The 20,791-nt window shown below is 41.2% G+C and overlaps 8 protein-coding genes and 1 long non-coding RNA gene across 10 annotated transcripts in view; 3 read left to right on the top strand and 6 right to left on the bottom strand.

The window, feature by feature from the left end:
* The window catches only part of LOC145697051 (catenin alpha-1-like), a 92,773-nt gene that overhangs the window by 60,163 nt on the left and 11,819 nt on the right, over nt 1-20,791 (top strand). The window lies entirely within an intron of this gene.
* LOC145697052 (uncharacterized) lies at nt 15-8,264 on the bottom strand. The gene is made up of 11 exons (XM_081774195.1): nt 8,042-8,264; nt 7,899-7,998; nt 7,397-7,546; nt 5,228-5,938; nt 5,038-5,177; nt 4,822-4,992; nt 4,485-4,775; nt 996-1,221; nt 746-950; nt 398-569; nt 15-179 (listed from the first exon to the last, which is right to left on the bottom strand). Exons 1-11 carry the CDS (start codon nt 8,255-8,257, stop codon nt 123-125), a joined length of 2,439 nt encoding a protein of 812 aa, XP_081630321.1. The 5' UTR covers nt 8,258-8,264; the 3' UTR covers nt 15-122.
* On the bottom strand, nt 1,238-2,163 carry LOC145697068 (serine/threonine-protein kinase 3-like). Its single transcript, XM_081774217.1, has 4 exons — nt 1,894-2,163; nt 1,664-1,848; nt 1,526-1,614; nt 1,238-1,475 (listed from the first exon to the last, which is right to left on the bottom strand). The coding sequence occupies exons 1-4, from the start codon at nt 2,133-2,135 to the stop codon at nt 1,251-1,253; spliced, it is 741 nt and encodes a 246-aa protein (XP_081630343.1). The 5' UTR covers nt 2,136-2,163; the 3' UTR covers nt 1,238-1,250.
* On the bottom strand, nt 2,250-3,110 carry LOC145697077 (thioredoxin-like protein 1). The gene is made up of 4 exons (XM_081774226.1): nt 2,991-3,110; nt 2,755-2,940; nt 2,538-2,702; nt 2,250-2,494 (listed from the first exon to the last, which is right to left on the bottom strand). The coding sequence occupies exons 1-4, from the start codon at nt 3,036-3,038 to the stop codon at nt 2,393-2,395; spliced, it is 501 nt and encodes a 166-aa protein (XP_081630352.1). The 5' UTR covers nt 3,039-3,110; the 3' UTR covers nt 2,250-2,392.
* On the top strand, nt 6,026-7,346 carry LOC145697066 (uncharacterized). Its single transcript, XM_081774214.1, has 6 exons — nt 6,026-6,236; nt 6,276-6,423; nt 6,472-6,679; nt 6,721-6,942; nt 6,987-7,175; nt 7,219-7,346. The coding sequence occupies exons 1-6, from the start codon at nt 6,043-6,045 to the stop codon at nt 7,317-7,319; spliced, it is 1,062 nt and encodes a 353-aa protein (XP_081630340.1). The 5' UTR covers nt 6,026-6,042; the 3' UTR covers nt 7,320-7,346.
* Nucleotides 8,323-11,880, bottom strand: LOC145697065 (guanine nucleotide-binding protein G(s) subunit alpha-like). Its single transcript, XM_081774213.1, has 5 exons — nt 11,754-11,880; nt 11,337-11,673; nt 10,597-11,004; nt 10,363-10,551; nt 8,323-10,319 (listed from the first exon to the last, which is right to left on the bottom strand). The coding sequence occupies exons 2-5, from the start codon at nt 11,614-11,616 to the stop codon at nt 10,072-10,074; spliced, it is 1,125 nt and encodes a 374-aa protein (XP_081630339.1). The 5' UTR covers nt 11,617-11,673; nt 11,754-11,880; the 3' UTR covers nt 8,323-10,071.
* On the bottom strand, nt 11,911-18,333 carry LOC145697083 (RNA helicase Mov10l1-like). Its single transcript, XM_081774233.1, has 7 exons — nt 17,841-18,333; nt 16,735-17,795; nt 16,465-16,573; nt 16,211-16,401; nt 15,755-16,128; nt 15,395-15,450; nt 11,911-12,031 (listed from the first exon to the last, which is right to left on the bottom strand). Exons 1-7 carry the CDS (start codon nt 18,275-18,277, stop codon nt 11,920-11,922), a joined length of 2,340 nt encoding a protein of 779 aa, XP_081630359.1. The 5' UTR covers nt 18,278-18,333; the 3' UTR covers nt 11,911-11,919.
* On the top strand, nt 12,122-15,401 carry LOC145697071 (uncharacterized). Its single transcript, XM_081774220.1, has 7 exons — nt 12,122-12,254; nt 12,402-12,524; nt 14,434-14,625; nt 14,674-14,795; nt 14,855-14,924; nt 15,123-15,169; nt 15,254-15,401. Exons 1-7 carry the CDS (start codon nt 12,155-12,157, stop codon nt 15,299-15,301), a joined length of 702 nt encoding a protein of 233 aa, XP_081630346.1. The 5' UTR covers nt 12,122-12,154; the 3' UTR covers nt 15,302-15,401.
* LOC145697084 (uncharacterized) lies at nt 18,513-18,992 on the bottom strand. Its single transcript, XR_014133848.1, has 3 exons — nt 18,864-18,992; nt 18,699-18,771; nt 18,513-18,612 (listed from the first exon to the last, which is right to left on the bottom strand). It is a non-coding gene; the product is annotated as an uncharacterized LOC145697084 (long non-coding RNA).

Below are 20,791 nucleotides of genomic sequence, written 5' to 3'. Positions count from 1 at the left end.
GAGAGATTTTTTATCAATTTTAATGAAGGCAGGGAGACATAGAATGTTGTTAGGAAGAAAATTTACAGAGGAAGAGATGTTAAGGAAAAAGGTATTGCAGGTCAATAAGGTAGAGAGTACTTTTAGTTGTTGTATTTTTCTTGCATATTCCGTCGCGCAAGTCTTTTTGCTTCTAATGCCTAAAAGTGTTGTTAGCAAATAAGCAATCACGTGAGCACTGAAGAAAAGACAAGAGTTTTCTTGAGTGTGAGCCCCGTAGAAAAATTATGAAAAAAAAACAAATTGGTTGTTGAAGAGTGTTTCCACTTTAGTTCCAAAAAATCCCATCTTGGTGACCAAGACTCAAGTTTAATAAGAGCATGGTCTTATAAATGCGGAGAAATACAGTAAGACTTACGTCAGTAATAGGCTTTTGCTTTTGCAAATAGGCCTCGCGCGTTTCTTCGAGTTCTTGCTCCATCATGGGGTCAATTAAATCCAAAAATCTGCGTAGCTGATCGCTCGAGTAATCTTTCAGGTTTCGCGTTCCCTTTAGAATATTGCGTATTTCTTCTACATCTGGGTTCATACTTTTTAAAACGCGGTTAATTACTACATATGTAATAGTTTTTTTTTATCTCTCCATTTGTTACATGAGCTTTACAACAGTATTTCGCTTCTTTTTATCAAGACGTTTCTATTTCTAAAGTTTCAACCGCTGTTCTGGGCTATTTATCTCAAAGACGTAAATATATATACGCGTTACCTAATCTGGGCAGCTTGAGGCGGTGGTGGCAAATCTTGGATATAATTCATGAACGTATTGCGCTGATTTGACGACTGCTTGGTTGTGTTTTCGTAAACACACATACTGTTGAATGACTTTACGATCGTAGATGATCCTTCAAGCATTGTTCCGGCTGGAGAGTTTTCGCTTTTGAGGACAGTACTGTATTCATTCTCTTCAGATCCTACACAAGTCAGTAAAAACGCATGTTGACTCAACCTTGATCAACCTGAGCTACGATTAATAGATTCCTGACGCTTGTTTTTCGTCTGACTCAGTCGTCTCTTGATTTCATGAGCTTCTTCAATAATTTCAATAATGTGTTCCCTCGATCGACGAGCATTTTTGATGAACTCTTCTTCCAGCAGCTCGGCAGCAGAACTCCGTTTCTCGGGTTTCTTGATAAGACAACGCTTGACGAAATTGTTGAAAATGTTCGACACATTTGCTGGATCCTGTAATTACAAGTGAACAAACTGAAAGACTAAAGCAAGAGCGTTTTTAAGATTGAATCAAGAGATAGATTTTTGTTACTCTCCTTGAATGTCGGAGGGCTATTTTGCGGAATCGTATAAATAGCGCGAGCAACCTGCATTTCCGAATACGGCGGTTTTCCGTCTATCATTTCAATGGCAGTGATCCCCAGCGACCATATATCGGCTAAGCAGTCGTATCCGATTTCCTGAATGACTTCCGGCGCCATCCAATACTTAACAGAGTCTTAATTGGGCCGCTAATTCGATTATGAGGCAACTTTACCGGCGTTCCGATGACGGTATTGCGTTTATTGAACGTTTCTGTAAGTTGCCCGGAGACACCGAAGTCTGCTAGCTTGGCTACGCCCTTCTCTGAACGCCATCAATCAAATTTTCTTCGAAAAATCGAAAGCAGTACTACCTGTCAGCAGAATATTTCCACACTTGACATCTCGATGAATCTTTCTTTGCTGATGAAGATAGTCGAGTCCAAACAGGGTGTCCCGAATAATCGTGGCGCAAGCCTCTTCTGTCAGTGTTTGCTTTCTACACCTGTAAATATCGCTGATACTTCCTCCGCTGCAGTACTCCATGACGATCGCTAAACTGATCTTCTGAAATCTGATCCAAAAAAAAGCTCCAAAAACTAACCTGTTGTCCAAGCAGAATGATCCGTAGTACTTGATAATGAACTGGGAGTCGAGTTGCTTCATGAAGGAGATTTCGCGGATCATATCGCTCAAATCGCTTGTAGTAACTTTCTTGATCGCGAATTCGTTTCCGAGCCCGTCTTTTGTCACCGCCCTGTGAACCGATCCATAAGAACCAGTGCCGAGTAACTCCAACATATCGAAGGAGTACTCTCCCATGTTCTCCATGAATTCGTCTGTCATTTTATTCTTTGTTCTAGCGATTTAACATTCTTCAATCAAAGGGTGTCAGCTTGACTTTGAAGCATTTTTATAACAGAAGAAAGGGTAAATTTAAAGAGAATCCAGGCAGCGATGACATTAAAAATGCGCTCCACCATAAGTCGTGGCATGTGGCCCTTTGAACTTGTGGCTTCATAAGTTCGCTGAAGATCCTCTTTTGGAGAAGAAACATGTTGTTTATCGCTGTGTTCAGCGGCGCCCCTCGAAGGGGCTTAGCCTCATCCGACCTTCTTGAGCTCGCTCATGTTCGTTGTGGCAATGGGCGAACCGATAAATTGCACTTTGGACATGGAGGTCACATCTTGATCACCTTGGTTGTTCTAAAGAGCGAACTCAAAAAAAAAGATCCCGGAAAAGATGTACCTTGAAGAAAATTGTGATATTATTGACTTTTTGGAATTTGACAAATCGAACTTCAATCGGCTTCGACAGCTCTTCGAAGGACAAGTCAAAGTCCTGCGTCGACTTTCTCTGCTCAGCATCATCAAAAGAAATCGGACTCGTTTCATTCGCAAAGAGTCGAATTTCCTAGAAAAGCACCCTGGTTTGAGAAATTCGCACCTCCGAGAAGCTCTCTTACTTTGGGGGCTTGCTCCGCGTCACACCCAGCTTCAATGACGAGAGAATGAAGCTTAACGGGCTGAGTAAACTCTACTCTGAGGATAAGCTGCTCATCGCAGTCGGATTTGAGCTCTCCGGTTGCGGATTCTTCGATCACGTTCAACCACGTGTGATCATCGTCTTCGTTCAAGCACTCAGACTTCCCCTGATAAGAAATTCATGAATACCCACCCGGCAATTTTCGGACAATTTTACCTTGTCCACGAGGGGATCTAATTCGACAAGTTTCACACAACCACTCATCTCTGTTTGTGTTTTCTATCAGTTCATTCTTCAACTTTTTTCTTCAATCAAAAATTGATTTTTTTATTAAACGAGAACAGTCAATATATACCGATATACTTTAACAACAGGCAGTGCACGAGAAATCGCTTATTAGGATTTATATTGAATATATCAACAGTAAGTGTGAAAAGCAGTGATACAACAAAAATCGTTTATCCTGCTGATGTCAAGAGGATAAAGACAATCTTAGACGAGAAGAAAATTTTCCACCAAAAGTCGTGGCAGGTACCCTTTGAGCTTGAGGCTTCATGAGCTCGCACGAAGAAAGTCTTTGCTTACTGAGACGTATGAATAAGTAGAATCATTGAGGGCCCCAAATGGGGCTTAGCCTCATTTGGACTTCTGCTGCGATTTCTCGACAGCTTGGGGTTTCTGTCAGCCACCTGAGGATTCGATAGGCTAAACATTCTCAAACCAATAAAATTAAAAGAAGACTACCTTTTGGCTATCGTCACCCTTGAGGGCCTTAGAAATGGCATTACTCGCGGAGCGGATGCCCGAAACAATCAATCACAAAACCATGGTGTTCGTTGTCTGAAAAGTCAAAATTAAGGAAGAACTCGAAATTGGAATGCGAAAAATTTATTCAGAAATCAAAATAATTATGGAGGAATATTAAATAATGCTGGATCAAATGGGAGGGAATGGTTTATTTTACGAAATAGTAGATTTGAGAATTGGACGAAGAGTTTCTGCAAAATGTGTCGACAGAATCGTTTCACAAGAAGCTTCATTGGCTCGTCCAGAAGGATGAGTCGTGAGTTGACTCAAAGCATGGTGGATTTAGTTCGCCTCTCGAAGAGGCTTAACCTCATCCACCTCGAGTTCGCTGTTGCTGCTGCGGGGGCCGTTGTCAAGAAGCTTGCGGCTTGTCTTCCTCGTCTTTGTAACAACCAAAACATCGGCCGATAGCCTTGAAGGCCTCCGAACAGCACGAAATTAACACTCAGCACATGTTTCTTCTGAAGATGAAAGTGTTTGTCAAATGCTACGTAAGTAAGTGAACCTCGTTGAATGACAGACAGAAATAAATTAAAAAAGAAGCAGCCACAATATTATAATTTTCCTATCTTACGCCCTTAATTTCTTCATTTATCCGCTTTGCCCGCGAATCGTACTCGATACTCTTTCACTTCTTCGTCTTCAATCTTTCTGAATAATGGCCTGCTCTCGTAGACTTTGTGGTCTTTTTCCAAGAAAGCGCCGAACTTTGATGGAATCTGAGCGCGCGCGACACCAAGTTGTCTCGCGATTTCGAATGAAGTCATGGGCATGAAGGGCTCCAACAATGAGGACAATAAAAAGACGAGGTTAGCTGAAAGCATCACACATGCTGATGCTTCGTTGCGCAACGCTGGATCCTTAAAACTGATTTCAGACAGCTTTTTCCCCGAAAAAGCTTACCTTTGATTTGACCTTGACCCACGGTTGCCATGTTTGAATCAATTTGTTACCAAGTTTTGAGATGGCAAGCACTCTTCTTAATCCCTCTCTTTGTTGATTACTTTCCATGCATTCAATGTACTCCTTGAGCAAAACGTTGACTTCAGCAACCCAAGCTCGCATATTTCCGTTTATCTCCGCGCTGGGCACTTTCTGGTCGTAGAACTTGACCACAAAGGACAGTCCTCTGTTGATGAAGTTGCCCAAGTTGTTGAGCAATTCTGAGTTGTTCTTCAACTGGAAATCGCTCCACTATAATTTTATGTGCTACCAAGCTCTTGAGATTACAATAGCTTACCTGGAACTCAGTATCCTGCACTTCAGGCCTCATGTAAATCAAGTAAAACCTCCAAACATCAGATGGAATATTCGTTTCTGCCGCTTGATTGCCGAAAACACCGACCCCTCTCGACTTCGAAAACTTACCGTTTTCATAATTTAAATATTCCGTCGCGTTTATAACGTTCACCTAAGTAAACAAATTTTCTTCTCGAAAGTTCTAGGGTCTGCCTACCAAATTCCAGGGCTTGCCAGTGCCGAGCAAATAGGAGGGGAAAAGAACAGAATGGAACGGAACATTATCTTTGCCCATGAATTGGTAATATTTGACATCTTTGCCTTGCCACCAATCTCGCCATTTAGGAGTATACTCAGCTGAAGAAAATTTCGATCTAGGGCTTTACGATAATTTGAGATAGTCTCACCTGTAATAGAAGGATATCCAATAGGCGCATCAAACCAAACGTAAAAGACCTTATGATCAAATCCTTCTTTTGGCACTTTTACTCCCCATTTCAAATCTCTTGTCATGCATCTTGGCTCCAAACCCTTCTTGATCCACGAATCAAAGATCTGTTTAGCATTGTTAGACCACTCGCTGGTCACTTCATTGAGCCAGACTTTGAGTTCGCTTTCAATTTTAGGCAGATTGAGGAAGAGATGTTTTGAAGTTCGGATTTCAGGAGTACAGCCAGTGAATTTACATCGAGGATTAACCAAGTCGATAGCGTTGAGCAAACCGCCGCATTTGTCGCATTGATCTCCTCTGGCATCTTCGTACGCGCACTCCGGTTTAGGGCATGTTCCCTCGACGAATCTGTCAGCCAAGAACTTGTCCAACTTTGGACTGAACAGCTGCTGAACATCCTTTTCTAGCCACATGCCTCGCTTGTCCAAATCGTTGAAAATTTCATGCACGACGTCATCTTGAAACTGGGTCGATGTTCGCCCAAAATGGTCGGTCGAAATTTGGAACCACTGGTAAACTTCTTTATGCAAAGCGTGGTACTTATCGCACACTGCCTTGCACGCTTGCCGAACATCCTTATCATAGAGCTCTTTGAAGTCTTGGAATGCTTTTGTCTCGGTAGCAGTTCCATATTCATCAGTTCCGCAAATATAGAGCGTATTCTTTCCTAGAAAAAAAATTTTCAAGAATGTTTCTAGAATGCCCACGAACCGAGTGGTGTTTTGCTTTGAAGAATTTAGTTAGTTTTGCGACCGGTTGAAAAAAGCACGAATGGCCGGGCGCACGAAAATTCAAGAAAGAGCCTTCCGCGAATCTTGCACCGTCTTCGACTGTCTCGAGCGACGGCACAAGGAGGAAGAATGGTGGGAGCAGGCAAAGTGGAGAATCAGAAAGACGGCAAAGCAGATTTCCCTCGATTTAGCCCTCAAGGAAGCGGTCGGATATATTAATTTGAGCGAAGACAGGTAACTTGAGGTAGTTTTCATTTGATAAAGGATTTCTAGTTCTGCGATAAATGGCCACAATCGAATCGGCGATACATCATCAGTGATCAGAAAGTTGGACGAAGGAGCAACCAACGATCACGTCGATCGCCGAGGAAATACTGCTCTCCATTTTGCCGTGCGCTTTGGTTATATAAGAATTGTTCAGGTAAGACCAAACACCTGGCGCGATAAGCACCACAAAATGCATTTTTAGCTTATCTTGGAGCATCACCCTCAAGAGTTAGAGAGGAAAAACATTCATGGTCACACTGCGCTGAGAATAGCCTTCGAGACGAATAATTATGAGATGTATCACATGTTACTCAAGAAGAAGCCGGAGAATCCGATCTATCACTGGCTCATGAGTCAGGGACAGTCGGGAGATGTTGGACTCGCCTGTATTGATAAATCTTACGAGCTAGGTAAGAATTAATCGAAGTCTACAAAAAAACAAAAGTTTAAGGCTCCGTGATTGTAAACGATTACAAGCATTTGAAAGAAACTGGGGATTTAAATCGACACGACTGGCGATTCCGCATTGCTTTCCCAAAGCTCGAAACGTTTTGCACTTCCCAAAAGGGGCCGTATTTTCTCACGAATTTCTTCAAGAGCACTTTGGGCTTCAGAACTGCCAATATTGATGGCGATTTGACTTCACTTGTGAACAAGAACGGCGCTCTTTTATGTAAGTTTCAAATCAAAAATTGAAATATAAAAGCTGTTTCCTAGCCCGCGAAAATTTCAATGGCGAAGTGAAGCTGGTTGAATTGCTTGTATATTTTAACCTGATGAACTGTCATTATCGATTCTTGGACGAAGACATAACCTTCAATTCCTTTCAACAACTTCGTCAAGATGATCTTGAACGAATGGGCTTTCGCCTGGGAACTATTCGCTCGATTCTAGCAGCAATTTACGGTAAGATTCTCCGACGCATAAACCCTTATTTTTATAAATTTAGAGTTGAAAACAAACGGAGCAAATGTGATGCAAGCAATTCTCCGCCGGCGCGTAGAATCTGTCTGTGAATCTTCAAGCAAAACTGATGCAGGTCCTTTATAACGAAAAAATCAACCCACTTCTGTACAGAAAATGTAAATATAACATATTTTTATATTTAAAAAGCAAATCTTTCTTACCACTGAATCGGGAGTAGCGGGCGAAGATGTCGGCACTGAGAACACAGCCGACGACGTTGCCGAGGTGAGGGACGTTGTTGACGTAGGGAAGAGCAGAGGTTATTAAGATATTTTGCTTGCCAGGTTTAGGTAGGACGGTTCCACTTGGAGCTAGAATTGATGGTCAGGTCGGATAATGGCTTTGAAGGGGAAAATGGATCACCTGCGAGAGCAACTGCACATATGGCAGTAGCACCTTGCCATGTTCAGAACTATATCATATGGTCCATATGCTCTAGCACATATAAGAAACCCAAATTCGAAAGGATAAAACAAACGCTTTCAAGAAAATTTGCCCCGAAATGAATCAAAAATGAGAAAAGGGTTTTCCTTAAAATTTCCCCAGTACAAAACAAAAATCAAAACACAATAATAACCGTGAATCTAAAATGAATCAACAATCGCTTCAATCTTGTCATCATATAGAATACATTTCTTGCGAAGCTCAAAATAAATCATTTACCTTGATAAGTAGTTGGTTTGACTCTTTCAAATTGCGAAAGAACATTATTTTTCTCTGCCTCGATTTTCTCTGCATTAACTGATCTTCTGAGAATATTCGCCTGGCTCAAAATAAATCACAAAATCTCAAAAACTCCATCTTACCTGGTAGATTAGCTTCTGTTTATCTGCCTGGAGAGCCTTGACACTTTCTTGAACTCTTTCAGGGGCACTGGCCGTCGCTTGTTCAAGAAGAGCATCAAGTTCTCTGCTCAACTCTTCAATCTGCGCTATTTTCTGGCTGGTTTGGTCCATTCTGGCGTTTGAAGTTCGAAAACGAGCGGCTTTCTGAAAAAGAATCCTTCGGGTCAATTTGAGCATTTTTCTAAATTCGAAAAATTTCATCATTTTTTTGACAATCATTTTTTATTTTTTAAAAACAGCATATTTTCGGGTAGGTGTATGTTCCAAAGATTAACACAACGAAATCTGAGGGAGAGTTTCGAGGATAGAAGGATTTTTTTCTTCAAAAAATGAAAGGTAAACCTAGTTTAAAAAGAATATTTAACAAAATAATAAAGACGAGGAGAAGAAGAACGATGAGGAACTTAAGAGTTAAAATCGGAAATCGTTAGGAAGGTTTCTTTATAAGTTGGGTAATATAAACAGTTAGGGTAGTTTTAGAGGTCAAAAAGGGGTGAATTCACGAAGAAACTAAAAGTTTCGAGCTAAATTTTGCTTTGAAATTTTAGCCAATCAGAAGCTGTTCATCGATCAGCAAGCCAATCAGAAGCTGAAAAGCCACCACCGAAATTTTGTCGTAACATCATGATGCTTCATGAAATCTCCTCTTTAGTGGTCAAATTGTTAGATGAACATAAGAGTTAAAAAGAAAAATAATATATATGGAAGATCGATTGCAGCCTTTACGGGAAATTCCGCGATTGAAAAAGAAAAATGCTAGAATTTGCATTTGCGTTCCAATTTTGAAACTACTTTGAATATTATTCAGGTAAAGGAGAGATAAGAATACTTTATTGGTTTTTGTTGTTTGATAAGTTGAAAATGGAAAAGTTGAAAAAAAGGAAGACGAAATTTTAAATGATATTAACATTTTTAATTCTTGATAAAAAAAATAGTAAAACTCGAACCGGGATTAATTGTGAATAATTATTGATGAAGCGGAAAAACGGGAGCTTTGACTTTGATTGATGAAAAGTAAAATCTGGTACGCGATTTTCAAGAGACAAAGAAAATATCTTCCTACTTCGATATGAGAGAAAAAAAGCAGCCAAATAGTCAAAAAATAAGCTAGTAAAATTGATTTTTAATTGTGTGAAGAAAGGCAGGCTGAAATAAAAATTACTTGAGAGAGTGGTAATTTGAAAAAGCTGAATTTCCAAGATGCAAATTTGTCAAGTCAAATGTACGAAAATGCCGAGACGACCTTATTCTAGTGCTTAAAAACTGTACTACCGACGGTACAAATTTAGGATGTCCTTTCTCTTGACCTGTTTTAGTTTAGTAGATAATAAATAATAGTAAGCACTCCCAGAAATTTATAAATCGCTGTTTCTGTGATTGTGACTGTATCTGTAATTGCTACTGTAACTGTAAATAGGGAAAAACAACCTGCAAGAAAGAAACACGCAAGACAGAGGCCGCTTTTTGCGCCTTCGAGTGTTCGTTTTAACCAGATATTCAGGGAACGACAGGATATTTACAATGTACAGTGCAGAAAGTACTCGTACAGAGCCCGTGGAGGTTCGTTGCTTCTTCAAATCGTTCAACCCTTCCGGTACAAACAGCATAAGAAAGTACAGAAGGGAGAAAAGGAAGATGAAAGTGGAAGAAAACAAGGAAGAGAACCCAACATGAGGGTATGTAAAGTTGCACTGGAATGGGGCTACAAGTAGCTTCATTTTTTTTTGGGTTGGAAACAGTTTTTGAAAATTGCTCTAAAATCGCCAAAAATGTCCAGTCGGTCGGCAAGTTTTTGTGTTTCCAAGAATTTTGGAAAGAAATTTAAATTTTAAATGGATGTAGTTTCTTTTCGAAATAAGATTTAGACTCGTACGAAACTAGTAGCTCGAGGATCGAGTTTTTTGGAGAGGTGATATTGGAAAGTAAAGTAAATTGTTGCTGCTGTTTGCGTTTTGTTGTAATTGTTTAATAAATTTTGGAAAGGAGACTCGCTAGATCAGTTCGTATTGGCGTAAGTGCATTCTTTGGATGATGTCGCGACAGTCGTTGAACACTCTCTTGATGTTTTCGGTGTCGACGGCGCAGGTGAAGTGCGGGTAGCAGTAGTGTTTTCCCTCGCCCGTCGCCGTCGAGATTCGGATGAAGAGATCGCGGATGAAATATTTGGCACTGGTTACACTTGCAGGCTCGTCGTTGATCTTCTCTGGACATACATAGCTCTTGTAGTCTTCGAAATAATCTAAGGAGAGACAATGAATATCAAGAAGAAGAGAAAGAGCTACCTTCAAGCTTTGATTTTCCTAGTAATATTTTTTCCCTCAGCAGATCCTGTTTGTTCAGAAAGAGGATGACGGAGATAGTCTTGAGCCAGCGATTGTTCCATATCGTTTGGAAGAGGTGGACCGCTTCTTCAAGTCGGTTTTGACTGTTGTCCTCGCGCAGCATCATGTTATACGAACTCGATGCAACAACTAGAAAGATTGTTAGTCAGATGAATGGCGATTCTAGGTCTTTACCAAAGATAATCGCCGTTACATCGTTAAAGCACTGGATCCACTTGCGCCGCTCATCACGCTGACCGCCAACGTCGAACATATGAAAGTTGACCTTTTCGATGGTGAATCTCGTCTCGAAGATGCCCTGCGTGAGGACTCGACACCTGAGCATGTCTTGACTGCTGGGCGCGTAGTCGGGCTTGCGGACATCGTCAACCTTGTCGAGGAAGTACTTGGCGCAGTCGATGAGTTGGTATTCGTGGCTGCGGTCGTAGCACTCTTGAACGCCCGGATCCTTCCACAGCCGCGACACATGCGAGAAGAAGACATCGTCGTACTCCTGCTCGTTCTTTTTGTTCACACAATAGTCAAAAGAGGCTTGAGATTCGGGGTTATGTAACTGTACAGGCGGATTTATTTCACTCATCGCTGAATAAAAAAGAATGTTAGTTTATGAGACGATCCAAAATGGAAGAGGGAGAATGACGTAAAATGAGGTCTGAGATTGTTATAAATGCATAATTGAGTGAAAGAGAGGGAGAGAGAATCTCAAATTTGGGTGACGTCAAGTTTGGAACGCGTCGAAAATAGACGTCAGAGCGAGAGACTGTGTCTGATGACAGTTACGGTCAAAGCTGGTGCAGCCTTAGATCTAGGAGAATATATCAAATTAGGATTAAAACAATTCTGATTTATCAAACTCTCAAATAAGTTCTTTCTCCACAGTGTCGTTTTTCAGGGGTGAGTTGTTTGTTGCTAACCTGAAATAATAGATACGATTCCATCTCTTATATTCCTCTTGATATCGGCTATTTTTCGCCTCTTCTCGTCGTCGCTAAAGCCGTTGACGTGGAGGATGCGCATTTGTTTGACGACTGTGCTCTTGCCGCTTTCTCCAGCGCCGAGGAGGAGGAGGCGATGCGTCGATCGGTACTCTTGCTTGCATTTTCCGAGCTCCTTGTCGATGCGCTTGCTCTGTTCAATCCGCTCGCGCTCGTCGTCGTCGTTCGATTTTACTTTAAAACAGCCCATACTACACATGTCGGCATACTTGATCAAAACTCAACGATCTTGCAAAACCAATTCGTTGAGACTGTCCTGAACGAAAATTATTTAAAAACGCGCGAAATAATATATTCGCGCAGACATTTAAAATTGCTGGCGCCATGTTTTAATACCTTTTTCTAATTGGCGTGAACGAAAAAGAAGATAGGAACGATCTCCCCGACTAAAGAGTCCCGAGGACGACGATGCTCTTCAACACTGCTCGACAGCCGACTGGGAGCAGCCCTCTTTTTTCTGAAAAAATTGAGGATTACTGACTGGCTAAGATTCATAAGAGTCTCAGGCAGTAATTATGGCAGAATGAGCGCGGCAGTGTGCGATGAACTCCTTCCAAGTTGAGTCCAGTTCTAGCAATTCCAACTTTCCGATGAGAATGATCAATTCTTTCGCTCTAAAAGATACAGTCAGACAGTCAAGTCAATAAGTGAATCTAACGAGGGGTCTCTAGAATAGATAGGACCTCTGTTTATACGCTGGAAAAATTAGCTGGCTCTTATACCGCGTGGCAGAGAGAATGAACCCTAAAGAGTCCGAAAGTAAAATCGTCGTCTATGGCAAAGAAATCCTCATGCCATCCTTTGGCCGGGGAAATCCCACATATCCACTGAAAATCGGTAAGTTTTCTAAAAGTTTGTTCTCGTAAAATAGAAAATTTATGGGCGAGTCACTTTTGTTTATGACGAAAAAGTGGTACACAATTTACGTTAAAACATTGCTAGTCTTATCAGAAGGGCAATTAACATTAAAGCGTATTTGTTTAGGTGAAGATCCGGTGAAAAAAGCAGGCAGTTCCGTATCACTAGTTTCTCGAGACATCAAGCTGTTATCTGGCGTGTGGCAACAAGTAAAATGTGAAAACGTCTGGCGTTATAATCTAGCAATAGGTAAGAGAGGGTGTCGACCTTGATCTTGCGCTACGGGCTTATCCGATAGCCAATGAAGCGCTCGGCCTCTGCGCTTCTATTGTCCCTTTATTTGATTGACAGCTTGGCCATCTATTCTACTCCTAACAATCTACCAACTTGTCTTATTTGGAAACGAACAAAAACTAGCCCCACTTATAAAAAGCGTTGTTTCAACTGAATTCCATTTCAGTAAATCCCCGTTTTAAACTCTGAATTACCGACTAAGGTAAGATAGAGCGTCTAATACTCGAAGCGCTAATTATTAGAAAAAAACTTTCCACAAGTTCCTTCCTACAAAACTAAAAATAAAGTGGTCAGGAAAAATACACTGAAAATACCGTTTTGGCTGGACGAGTTTAATTTCTCGCGTTCGAGTAGGATAACGACTTGGCCGCTCTAATCCGGCGATCAATGACAGCCCAGTTAATTACTGACAGGCCAATATCTCTCTGTTCCTCTTTTTTCCGCGCTTTCTCTCTTTCAAAATCGTCTTCATTTTTGACCTGTTCTCTTTTTCGCATTTGTTTACACTACGAATGGCCCTGTACAAATGCCTGGGCTCCAAGATCAGTCGAGGTCGAGCTGAGAGCCCAGGCGGCCCTGGCCAGTCAACGTTCCATTCTCTCTGGCTGACTCTGCGGCGAGCAGAAAAGGTTAGCGACGATGGCGTATGTATATATGCCAATGGCGATATACTCTCTATTTTCAATGAGTCAAAGGTTCCCCTGGGACTCGGAGACGTACACAGACACACAAAAAAACAGCGCACAACTCATTTTTTCACTCGTCCATTACAAAAATGGATCCATTTGGGGTCAATTTGCCTATTGTTTTCCAAGGTTTTTGTTCCGTACTTTCACTGAAATCAACAAGGATTTCCAGTGGAAATCGGGAAGCAACGCGCTTTTTTCTGTCAATTTCTCTACTCTGGCCCTTCAATACTAATACGATCCGTCCTTTAACAATGCCATAAATTTGGCTAAACGATCGACACAGCGAAACAACATTCCACGGATGGATCTTCCTACTTGTCATTATAAAAACTATTCAAAAAATGAAAGCGAGAGCTCAAGTCGAATTCGCAGCAGAAAAAAAAAAGAAAACTCAATAAAAACGAATCGATATAATATTTAAATGGCGGTTTAAGGGGGTAGAACTAGGTTTTTCAAAAATAGCTGATTCTAGACCGGCGCTCAAAGCCAGTAGAGCTTAGATTTTCAAATTCTCTCTTTGGCTGAAGATAGATCAAACTTAGATCTAACAACATTTTTCTTAAAATTTTATTTAGTCAACACATTTTGGCGTTAGAGAGCGAAACGTCAACCCATCTCTTCGAAAATCGCAATTTTAGCGTATTCGCGTCCTCAAATTTCTCGAGTCACGTGAATAGCCAAATTTTTTCAATCTCATTTTAAGATAGTTTAACCCTTTATCTAGCAGTATTTTTGAGGAAATTGCGTAATCATAAGTAAAAACAGATTTTTCTTATTAAAAGTGCCTTTCGAAAATCAAGGTTTTTCGAAAAATCTAGTTCTACCCCCTTAAATAAGCAAGATACGAATGAATGATATGCATCATCGCTGACAGCTTATTTCCAAGCGTAAATAAGCACCAATAAAATACAGAAAAACATTATCTACTGGATAATAAAACCTCTACTAAAATATTCTAATTACGCGGCATTTCTCTTTAGATTCCTTTAGATAAAAGTAAGTAGAGATCGTTTCCAATCGAATGAGGTAATATGAGACTCTGGAATTTACTTTTTTTATGTAAATTTTACGCAGAAGTCCTCATTCCACTTCTGAATCACGTAGTACTTTCTTTTGTTTTCATAACCTTTAGCAATAGAAGTTTTTGAGAAGGTTATGAATCACATCATTTTTAGGGCACGATTTGTTCTGGAGCCTGGCCTCGAATTTCTTCGCCCCGATCATAAAGTATAATTTTCCGGATGAAGAGAGTTTCCGCGTGCGGATCATCACCGAAACGGGCTGGTCCTGGTTCCAAGGTCAAAAAATAACGCAAACATTTGACCTGAATGGAATTAACGATCACGATTGTCCCATGTCTACAGGCCGTAAGAACAAAAGGAGTTAAAGTTTGGTCAATAAATTGTGATCTTTAGCGTCCTGGTCAAAAGCCTCGACCGCTGGTACTAGCAGCAGTACCGAAACTTCTGGAGCTATGAAGACAATCACACAAAATGTCCTTCTTGATGAGGATAACGAGACAATCGTCTCGTACGCAGTTGGACACAGGAATGGCTCTAAAATAACCTGCTGAAGTTCAGTCTATATTTTGTAAAGCCCAAACCAAGCTGTGGCCCAATAACGACCACACGGCGAGTCCTGGACAACGGTCAGCTCGAGTGGACAGGAACGAGGCGGAAAAACAAAAAAAAACTGAGACCGATCTAAAATGACATTTTTCATTTTCATGCGAGTGGCACTCTCGTTTACATATGGACGGGGCGCGAGTTGCACATAGTGCGAAATAAAAATCAATAAATGCTTATATAATTCTGCGTTTTATTTTGCGACGCTCGCCTTTATAAATTTTAAGACCTCACTAAAGCGACGCTGGAAAATCATAAAATTACCTGCAGACGATTATTTGCGAAGGTAAGTCAATAATCAAAATTCTTGAGATATCCTCGTTCAATAAAAGAATCATCAAAGAAAATATATAAAACTAAAAACTTTTAGATTGATGAGATACCCGCACGGTTTTGCGAGCCCGCCTTGCCTTTATAGAACACCTTGAACCCGGAAAATATTTACCGAATTCACAAATATATTCTCCAACTTTCTCTAACGCATTTTCTATTTCACGAATAAAATATTTACCTTGTTAGAGCCACACACGTTCTTTGTTTGCTTGCGACGAAGCCTATACAAGTTCTGAGCAAGGAATTTCGATTGTCTCTTTACTAAAAATAGTCTCTAGCTAAGTCGAAAAAGGGAAACCCCAAGATATTTGAGATCGTTTTTTCCGAAAACAAAGTGCTCTCTCGATTGAGCTCGCTCGTAAAGATCACTCACGCGATTTCAACATCAAGGTTTCCTAGATGTTTTCAATTAGGAATACTTCATACTAGCTAAACAAAAAATAATAATCAAGTCAACAAAATCAGAACGAAACTAAAATAGAAATCTCAGAAAACATTATCTTCCATGATTTCAGTGATCAAAATAAATCCCTTTCCTTGCGTCATATTCAAGCAGCCTCTCATTCGCCCTCACTGTGCTAATAATGATACACTTGTACTCGGTTCCCTGAAACTCTTCCGTTGATCCGACGCGAATGTCATTCAAATTCGAAAGTTTCAAAATTTTTCGAATTTCAACCACTTGCTGCCGATATGGACTGATGATGCCAACATCGCTCTGCGCAAGTCCAGCTTTGATCACATTCTTACAGTAGGATAACACTTGAACCGCCTCTCTAGCATTGAACCAAGAGAAAGAGCCAGTCTGGCGGGCCTCAGTTCCACTGGCAACATCCACCAAAACGAAGGGAAATCCCGGCTTCGGGAGGAAATCAGCGTATTTATCAAGTGTCCCATCGAAGTGCTCATTATCTGCAGGCATAAGCTCCCTTCGGAAGTTGAAAACATTGTGTTCTCAATAGTCTTGAGTCAAGAATAGAATGGCGTTTTCGACTGTTCCTTTCGTAGAATAAATTGGATGTTATTTCGAGCAGACTTGGATGACTGCGATAGTTAATCAAAAGCTTTGTTAGATAAAGCCGGTCGTACTGTCCTGTTGATTGCTTTTCATAAAGGCTGTTGCCCATAAGTCGCATAAGCAATGATGTAGTCAATCCAAAATGACAGCTGTACGGGCTTTTTACTGTAGGCCCTGATTGGAGCTCGAACATGACACTTTCGCATGGCTATATTTAAACTGGTTTCTAGCTCTTTCCTAATTGCGCCGGATCGCCAGCAAGAATCACCTGCGATCCCGGCAAGGTGAATCGCATCGCCACCAATGTTTCCGGCTCTGTACACTGTGACGCTTCATCGACTACAAATTTGATTTTATTGAAAGCCCAGAATATGTCTGGTGTGTCGGTGCTTTCCAAAAATAGCCCACTAATGGCGATATCATTTTACTAATTTGGTGACTTTGAATTGAAGAAAAACCGTCGCGCTTGAACGGAATAAAATGATGAAAAAATAATTTACCCAGAAGAAAGTCGAATTTTCTTCGAGGTAGTGACGATGTCGCTAGACAAGTGCTAATGACGCATCTTGCTTCTTTGGCGAAATCATCTTTGCTGAACTTTTTGCAGTTTTCGGAAAGTGTTTCGTTGTTTCTTCTGAGTGCGTTCCAGCGGCAGATGATTTGTTCCGCTCGTTCTCCTAGGGCATTGCTCAAACGGGAAAGTAAAATATCCGCAGCTGCGTTAGATGGAGCGACTATCAGTACTCTAGCTGTGCTGCAAGTGATGAGTATTCTAGCGAGCTCGACCATTGTCCGGGTTTTTCCCGTGCCAGCAGGGCCAAAGATGATTTTTGGATGAAACATCCCCGCGCCCTCGAGAACACTCAACACGGCGTCGTTTTGGAATTGATTCAATCCGCTGATCATGGAAGCTGTAACATGATAGGGTTGAATATACTCAAATCGTCGCCTGTCTTCCAGCCCGAAAAAGTTCGTCGGCGTCGGGAAAAGCGTCACGAGCGATAGATCACGGCCGATTCCTTTTAATGCGTTCTGCATTGTTCTGATAGGATAGCGGTTCAGCGTGAATTTGATCGTCACTGGAGAGGCTTTGTGCTTTTCGGTGAAAACATCGGACATTTCGAAAATAACAGTGCTTGCGGCAAAGCGAATGGTGTGGATAAACGCGTGAAACTCCATCGTATCGTTTTCTTTTACGGTTATAATCAGCAAATCTGCGATTCCAAGCGGAGGACTTTCATTCTTCAAGCCTGGGATTTCGAGACTGAAGTGGTTGCAACTGAGGTGTTCCAAAACAACGTCTTTCAATGAAAACTGTTCCATTTCAATTCCAAGTGCGACTTCTTCACAAAACAGTAGCGCCGTCATTTTATCCTGGTAGTTTTTCTCGTTGAGATCAAGAGTGAGGGAAGGGACGATCTTGAGGATATCTGTTCCACCGCGGATACCGTTGACGAGGGCAGTGGGCACGTCGAAATTTGGGAGAAAGTGGGGTGGAGCGTCGCGTCTCTTTAACACTTGAGGGCGAGGGCCTTTGAAGATAAATCGTCGTTGGTCATTCCTGGAAGTCAATGTTACTGGTAGTTGAATAGGATAGACAGTTTACCTACTGACAGGAGCGATTCTCGCCCTCCCCGCCGCGGTTCCTCGAAATTTTTCAACCTCAATCGCTCTAGGTCCCTTTCTATTCGGAATCTGAAGAAAGAAGACTTCTTCATTCACTCGCGGCGTCCAAGTCAAGCAGTCGGATATATTAAACGCAATATTGCCATTCAACCAGCCGGTCTCGCGCTTCCGATCCCAGAACGTGATTGACCCGGATTTCTTCGTCACCTGACTCGGTCGAATACCGCTAACCATTCTGTTCTCTGTGATTTCTTGCCGCGGAACAATGATGTTGTCGCCGACTCGGGGTGTGTAAGTATTCACTTTCTGGCCATTAGCTTCGAAATGGACTCTTGAAATGTCGCAAATCAAGTCTGATTCTTCAAGGAAGGCAATTTGGCGATCGAAATCGATGAATTTGATGTTCTTAGTCTCCATCGCTTCCACTCCTTCGGGGATCGGCGCCGGAAGAGCGAGAACAAAGCTGTTTGTCCAACCTTTTTGAGAGTTATCGTCGCTGTTTTTATTTTAAATACGCAAGGAAATGCATAGCGCTTGAAAATGCTAATGAGGATGGAGATTTAAGGATAATTGCGCGATTTGGGCCTTGGCGCGGCTGTATAGCGGCGATATGATTTAATTGAATAAAAAGGAGGATAGACTCTTTCCTTGGACGAACTTGGGTTGGGCGGCTTGTCTCCAGCGCTGCTGGCCGACATCGATCGGAAGACCCTTGGCGGGGACGACGTCTTCGCCAAACTCTGAGAATATCACTGGTCGATGGGGTCGATAAATATCCGAGCGATGACGACAACGAGATAGACACAAGAAAGATACTGTACTTCTTCGATACCCACACCTGTCACGCTATTGTCCACCAGGCAGTATTCATTTTCGTAGTTGATATGCGTCACATGCCCAGATATAGTTCTCTTAAAACAGCCATTAAAATTCGAAATAGCGGCACAAAATTAAGTAAAAAAGTTTTCTACAAGTAGGGCGGGAATTAAAAAAACTGGTGTACCTTGTCTAGGATCACCCCTTTGTAGCGATTGAAAGGGCGCAGCGGGAGCTCGTATTCATCATTCGATGAGAGAAAATGGTCTTCACTTGAACACTTCTTTTCCAATAATGAGGAGGCTTCGACGATTTCTGTTCTTCGGGATAACAATTTTTCACATTTTTCACAAGAAAATGGGCTCGAAGAAGCCGATTTAGGACCTTCTATGTTGCTACAGAAAGGGCCTCCCTATTTCATTTTTTCGTTAGAATTTCATCCCGAACTCCTCTGTTTCTTTGGTAGCCAAATGTTCATTGGTTTGGCTCATGGTTTCACTTCTCGTTTCATTCTAAAAGAAAACAGTCGGTTAGAAAGGTAGATAAGTCGTAATTGAGTTATCAGGCGTTCTCTTTCTGGCTCGGAGAAGGGATGAATGCCCCGAGGGGAGTGCGGCTCACACCTTGGAGCGTACACGCGCTGCCAGCAATGTGCAGCAGCAGCACGTAATTCGGCATGAATCATCGCCATATTGATCCGCCGCCATTTTTCAGCCACTTCTTCTTCCCCGCCACCCACTTTACCAATCTAACACTTCCTATTCCCAATAAATTGTCTTCATCAAATTATTACCTACATAAATGGTATGATAAGAAGTCAAATATCAAAACTCTCCATTCTGCATTGATCAAAAAATGTCGGATACCGCGGAGGCAACCGATTTTGACGTCTTTTCATTGGCTAATTTTTCTTGCAGAACATTTTTTCCAAAAATCGAACCTATTTGATCATAATTATCTGGATAATATTATTGTGAAATCCTTCGATTCTAAATGATGATCAATTTTATCACAGAATCAAACATTTTACGATTAAATTTTGTTATAGAGTAAAATTCCGCTCTGAAAATTGTTCTAATTTAGAACCTCTAAATATTAAGTAGTAGTAAAGCATTCCGGCGACATTGACTCTTTGATCCAGCGGATCAACAGTTACTGTTACCGTGCTTAAAAGTACTTCAAAATTGCAGTTATGACTTCCACTATTCGAATTTTTATGTCTTATTTCAGATTCTGCTGAAAATGTCTCTTCCTCAGATCTGTAATTATCAAAAAGTATGAATCATTGGTCGGAAATTTCTCCCTTTGCCGCCTCTGCCCGGGGCTAATAGCCATTCATCATCCTAATCAACCCTTTTTTCGAATCCACAATTTTCGCCCTCGATTTCGCTCTTTTTCTTATTTTCTCGCGTTTTCTTTATGTTTTTTTATTTTCGCTTTGAAAGAAAAAATCAATTTTGATTTGACGATTGGCGATTGGGATGAAGCGATAAGAGATACGAAGCTGGGGAGCTACCAAAGCTGAAAGCGATAAGGGAAAAAGTGAAAAGGAGAGAAAGAGAGAGAGTTATTAGCTCTTCAGAGAGAGAGAGAGGCACAGGAGCGTAGTAAGTGCGTAGGTAACTGAAGCAGCTTGATTCATACAAACATCAATTCACGCTCGTCAAAAAGACAAGTGAATTTTCTTTTCAAACCACGCCATTTTTCATCACTTCCGAAATTTCAACAACATGCATTTTTTAATGAACTAGAGGTTATCGGCGAGAAGAAGACCTTAGAGTAGACCTTTATGATTTATATTCCAAGCGCATTTATAAATTATTGTGTTTGATATAAAAACTTTACATCGTTTGTTAGTGCGTGCTTCGACCAATAAGAACCAAGAGCCTTGTTTTTTGACCAATAAGATACTGCCCAAAAGGATAAATAATGGTTTTAAGAGAGTGGGGCCCAATAAATTCTACTTATTGAGAAGAAAATTTGATGAAAAATTGATTTTTTACATAAAGCAGTCTTTCACACCCGTGTTAGCTTTACAAGGTGTTTCAGCTCATCTTGGATTAGCATCTGAGCCAAAGCTAAATTTACTATTTGAGTTTTCTGCTGCCAGAACTA

This window comes from Oikopleura dioica, chromosome 2 (genome assembly GCF_907165135.1).
Source record: "Oikopleura dioica chromosome 2, OKI2018_I68_1.0, whole genome shotgun sequence".
NCBI classification, from domain to species: Eukaryota; Metazoa; Chordata; class Appendicularia; order Copelata; family Oikopleuridae; genus Oikopleura; species Oikopleura dioica.
The sequence above is the reverse complement of the archived record's forward strand: the minus strand, read 5'-3'. Positions and strand labels throughout refer to the sequence as shown.

Excerpts from the sequence above, each read along its gene's own strand:
- LOC145697068 (XM_081774217.1), bottom strand. The coding sequence starts at position 2,135 with ATGACAGACGAATTCATGGAGAACATGGGAGAGTACTCCTTCGATATG. Across the intron at positions 1,849-1,893 it reads TCATTCTGCTTGGACAACAG|TTTAGCGATCGTCATGGAGT; the intron begins GTTAGTTTTTGG and ends TCAGAAGATCAG. Across the intron at positions 1,476-1,525 it reads ATACCGTCATCGGAACGCCG|TATTGGATGGCGCCGGAAGT; the intron begins GTAAAGTTGCCT and ends GACTCTGTTAAG.
- LOC145697077 (XM_081774226.1), bottom strand. The coding sequence starts at position 3,038 with ATGAGTGGTTGTGTGAAACTTGTCGAATTAGATCCCCTCGTGGACAAG. Across the intron at positions 2,703-2,754 it reads ACGCGGAGCAAGCCCCCAAA|GAAATTCGACTCTTTGCGAA; the intron begins GTAAGAGAGCTT and ends GTGCTTTTCTAG. Across the intron at positions 2,495-2,537 it reads ATATCACAATTTTCTTCAAG|AACAACCAAGGTGATCAAGA; the intron begins GTACATCTTTTC and ends TTCGCTCTTTAG.
- LOC145697066 (XM_081774214.1), top strand. The coding sequence starts at position 6,043 with ATGGCCGGGCGCACGAAAATTCAAGAAAGAGCCTTCCGCGAATCTTGC. Across the intron at positions 6,680-6,720 it reads TGATAAATCTTACGAGCTAG|GCTCCGTGATTGTAAACGAT; the intron begins GTAAGAATTAAT and ends CAAAAGTTTAAG. Across the intron at positions 7,176-7,218 it reads GATTCTAGCAGCAATTTACG|AGTTGAAAACAAACGGAGCA; the intron begins GTAAGATTCTCC and ends TTATAAATTTAG.
- LOC145697052 (XM_081774195.1), bottom strand. The coding sequence starts at position 8,257 with ATGCTCAAATTGACCCGAAGGATTCTTTTTCAGAAAGCCGCTCGTTTT. Across the intron at positions 7,999-8,041 it reads AACAGAAGCTAATCTACCAG|GCGAATATTCTCAGAAGATC; the intron begins GTAAGATGGAGT and ends ATTTTGAGCCAG. Across the intron at positions 4,776-4,821 it reads TGCAGGATACTGAGTTCCAG|TGGAGCGATTTCCAGTTGAA; the intron begins GTAAGCTATTGT and ends ATAAAATTATAG.
- LOC145697065 (XM_081774213.1), bottom strand. The coding sequence starts at position 11,616 with ATGTGTAGTATGGGCTGTTTTAAAGTAAAATCGAACGACGACGACGAG. Across the intron at positions 11,005-11,336 it reads AATCGTATCTATTATTTCAG|CGATGAGTGAAATAAATCCG; the intron begins GTTAGCAACAAA and ends TTTTTTATTCAG. Across the intron at positions 10,320-10,362 it reads AGGAAAATCAAAGCTTGAAG|ATTATTTCGAAGACTACAAG; the intron begins GTAGCTCTTTCT and ends GTCTCTCCTTAG.
- LOC145697071 (XM_081774220.1), top strand. The coding sequence starts at position 12,155 with ATGAACCCTAAAGAGTCCGAAAGTAAAATCGTCGTCTATGGCAAAGAA. Across the intron at positions 12,525-14,433 it reads GCGTTATAATCTAGCAATAG|GGCACGATTTGTTCTGGAGC; the intron begins GTAAGAGAGGGT and ends CATCATTTTTAG. Across the intron at positions 14,796-14,854 it reads AGACAATCGTCTCGTACGCA|CCCAAACCAAGCTGTGGCCC; the intron begins GTTGGACACAGG and ends TATTTTGTAAAG.
- LOC145697083 (XM_081774233.1), bottom strand. The coding sequence starts at position 18,277 with ATGGAGACTAAGAACATCAAATTCATCGATTTCGATCGCCAAATTGCC. Across the intron at positions 17,796-17,840 it reads AGAATCGCTCCTGTCAGTAG|GAATGACCAACGACGATTTA; the intron begins GTAAACTGTCTA and ends ATTGACTTCCAG. Across the intron at positions 15,451-15,754 it reads GGCTGCTTGAATATGACGCA|AGAACTTGTATAGGCTTCGT; the intron begins AGGAAAGGGATT and ends AATTCCTTGCTC.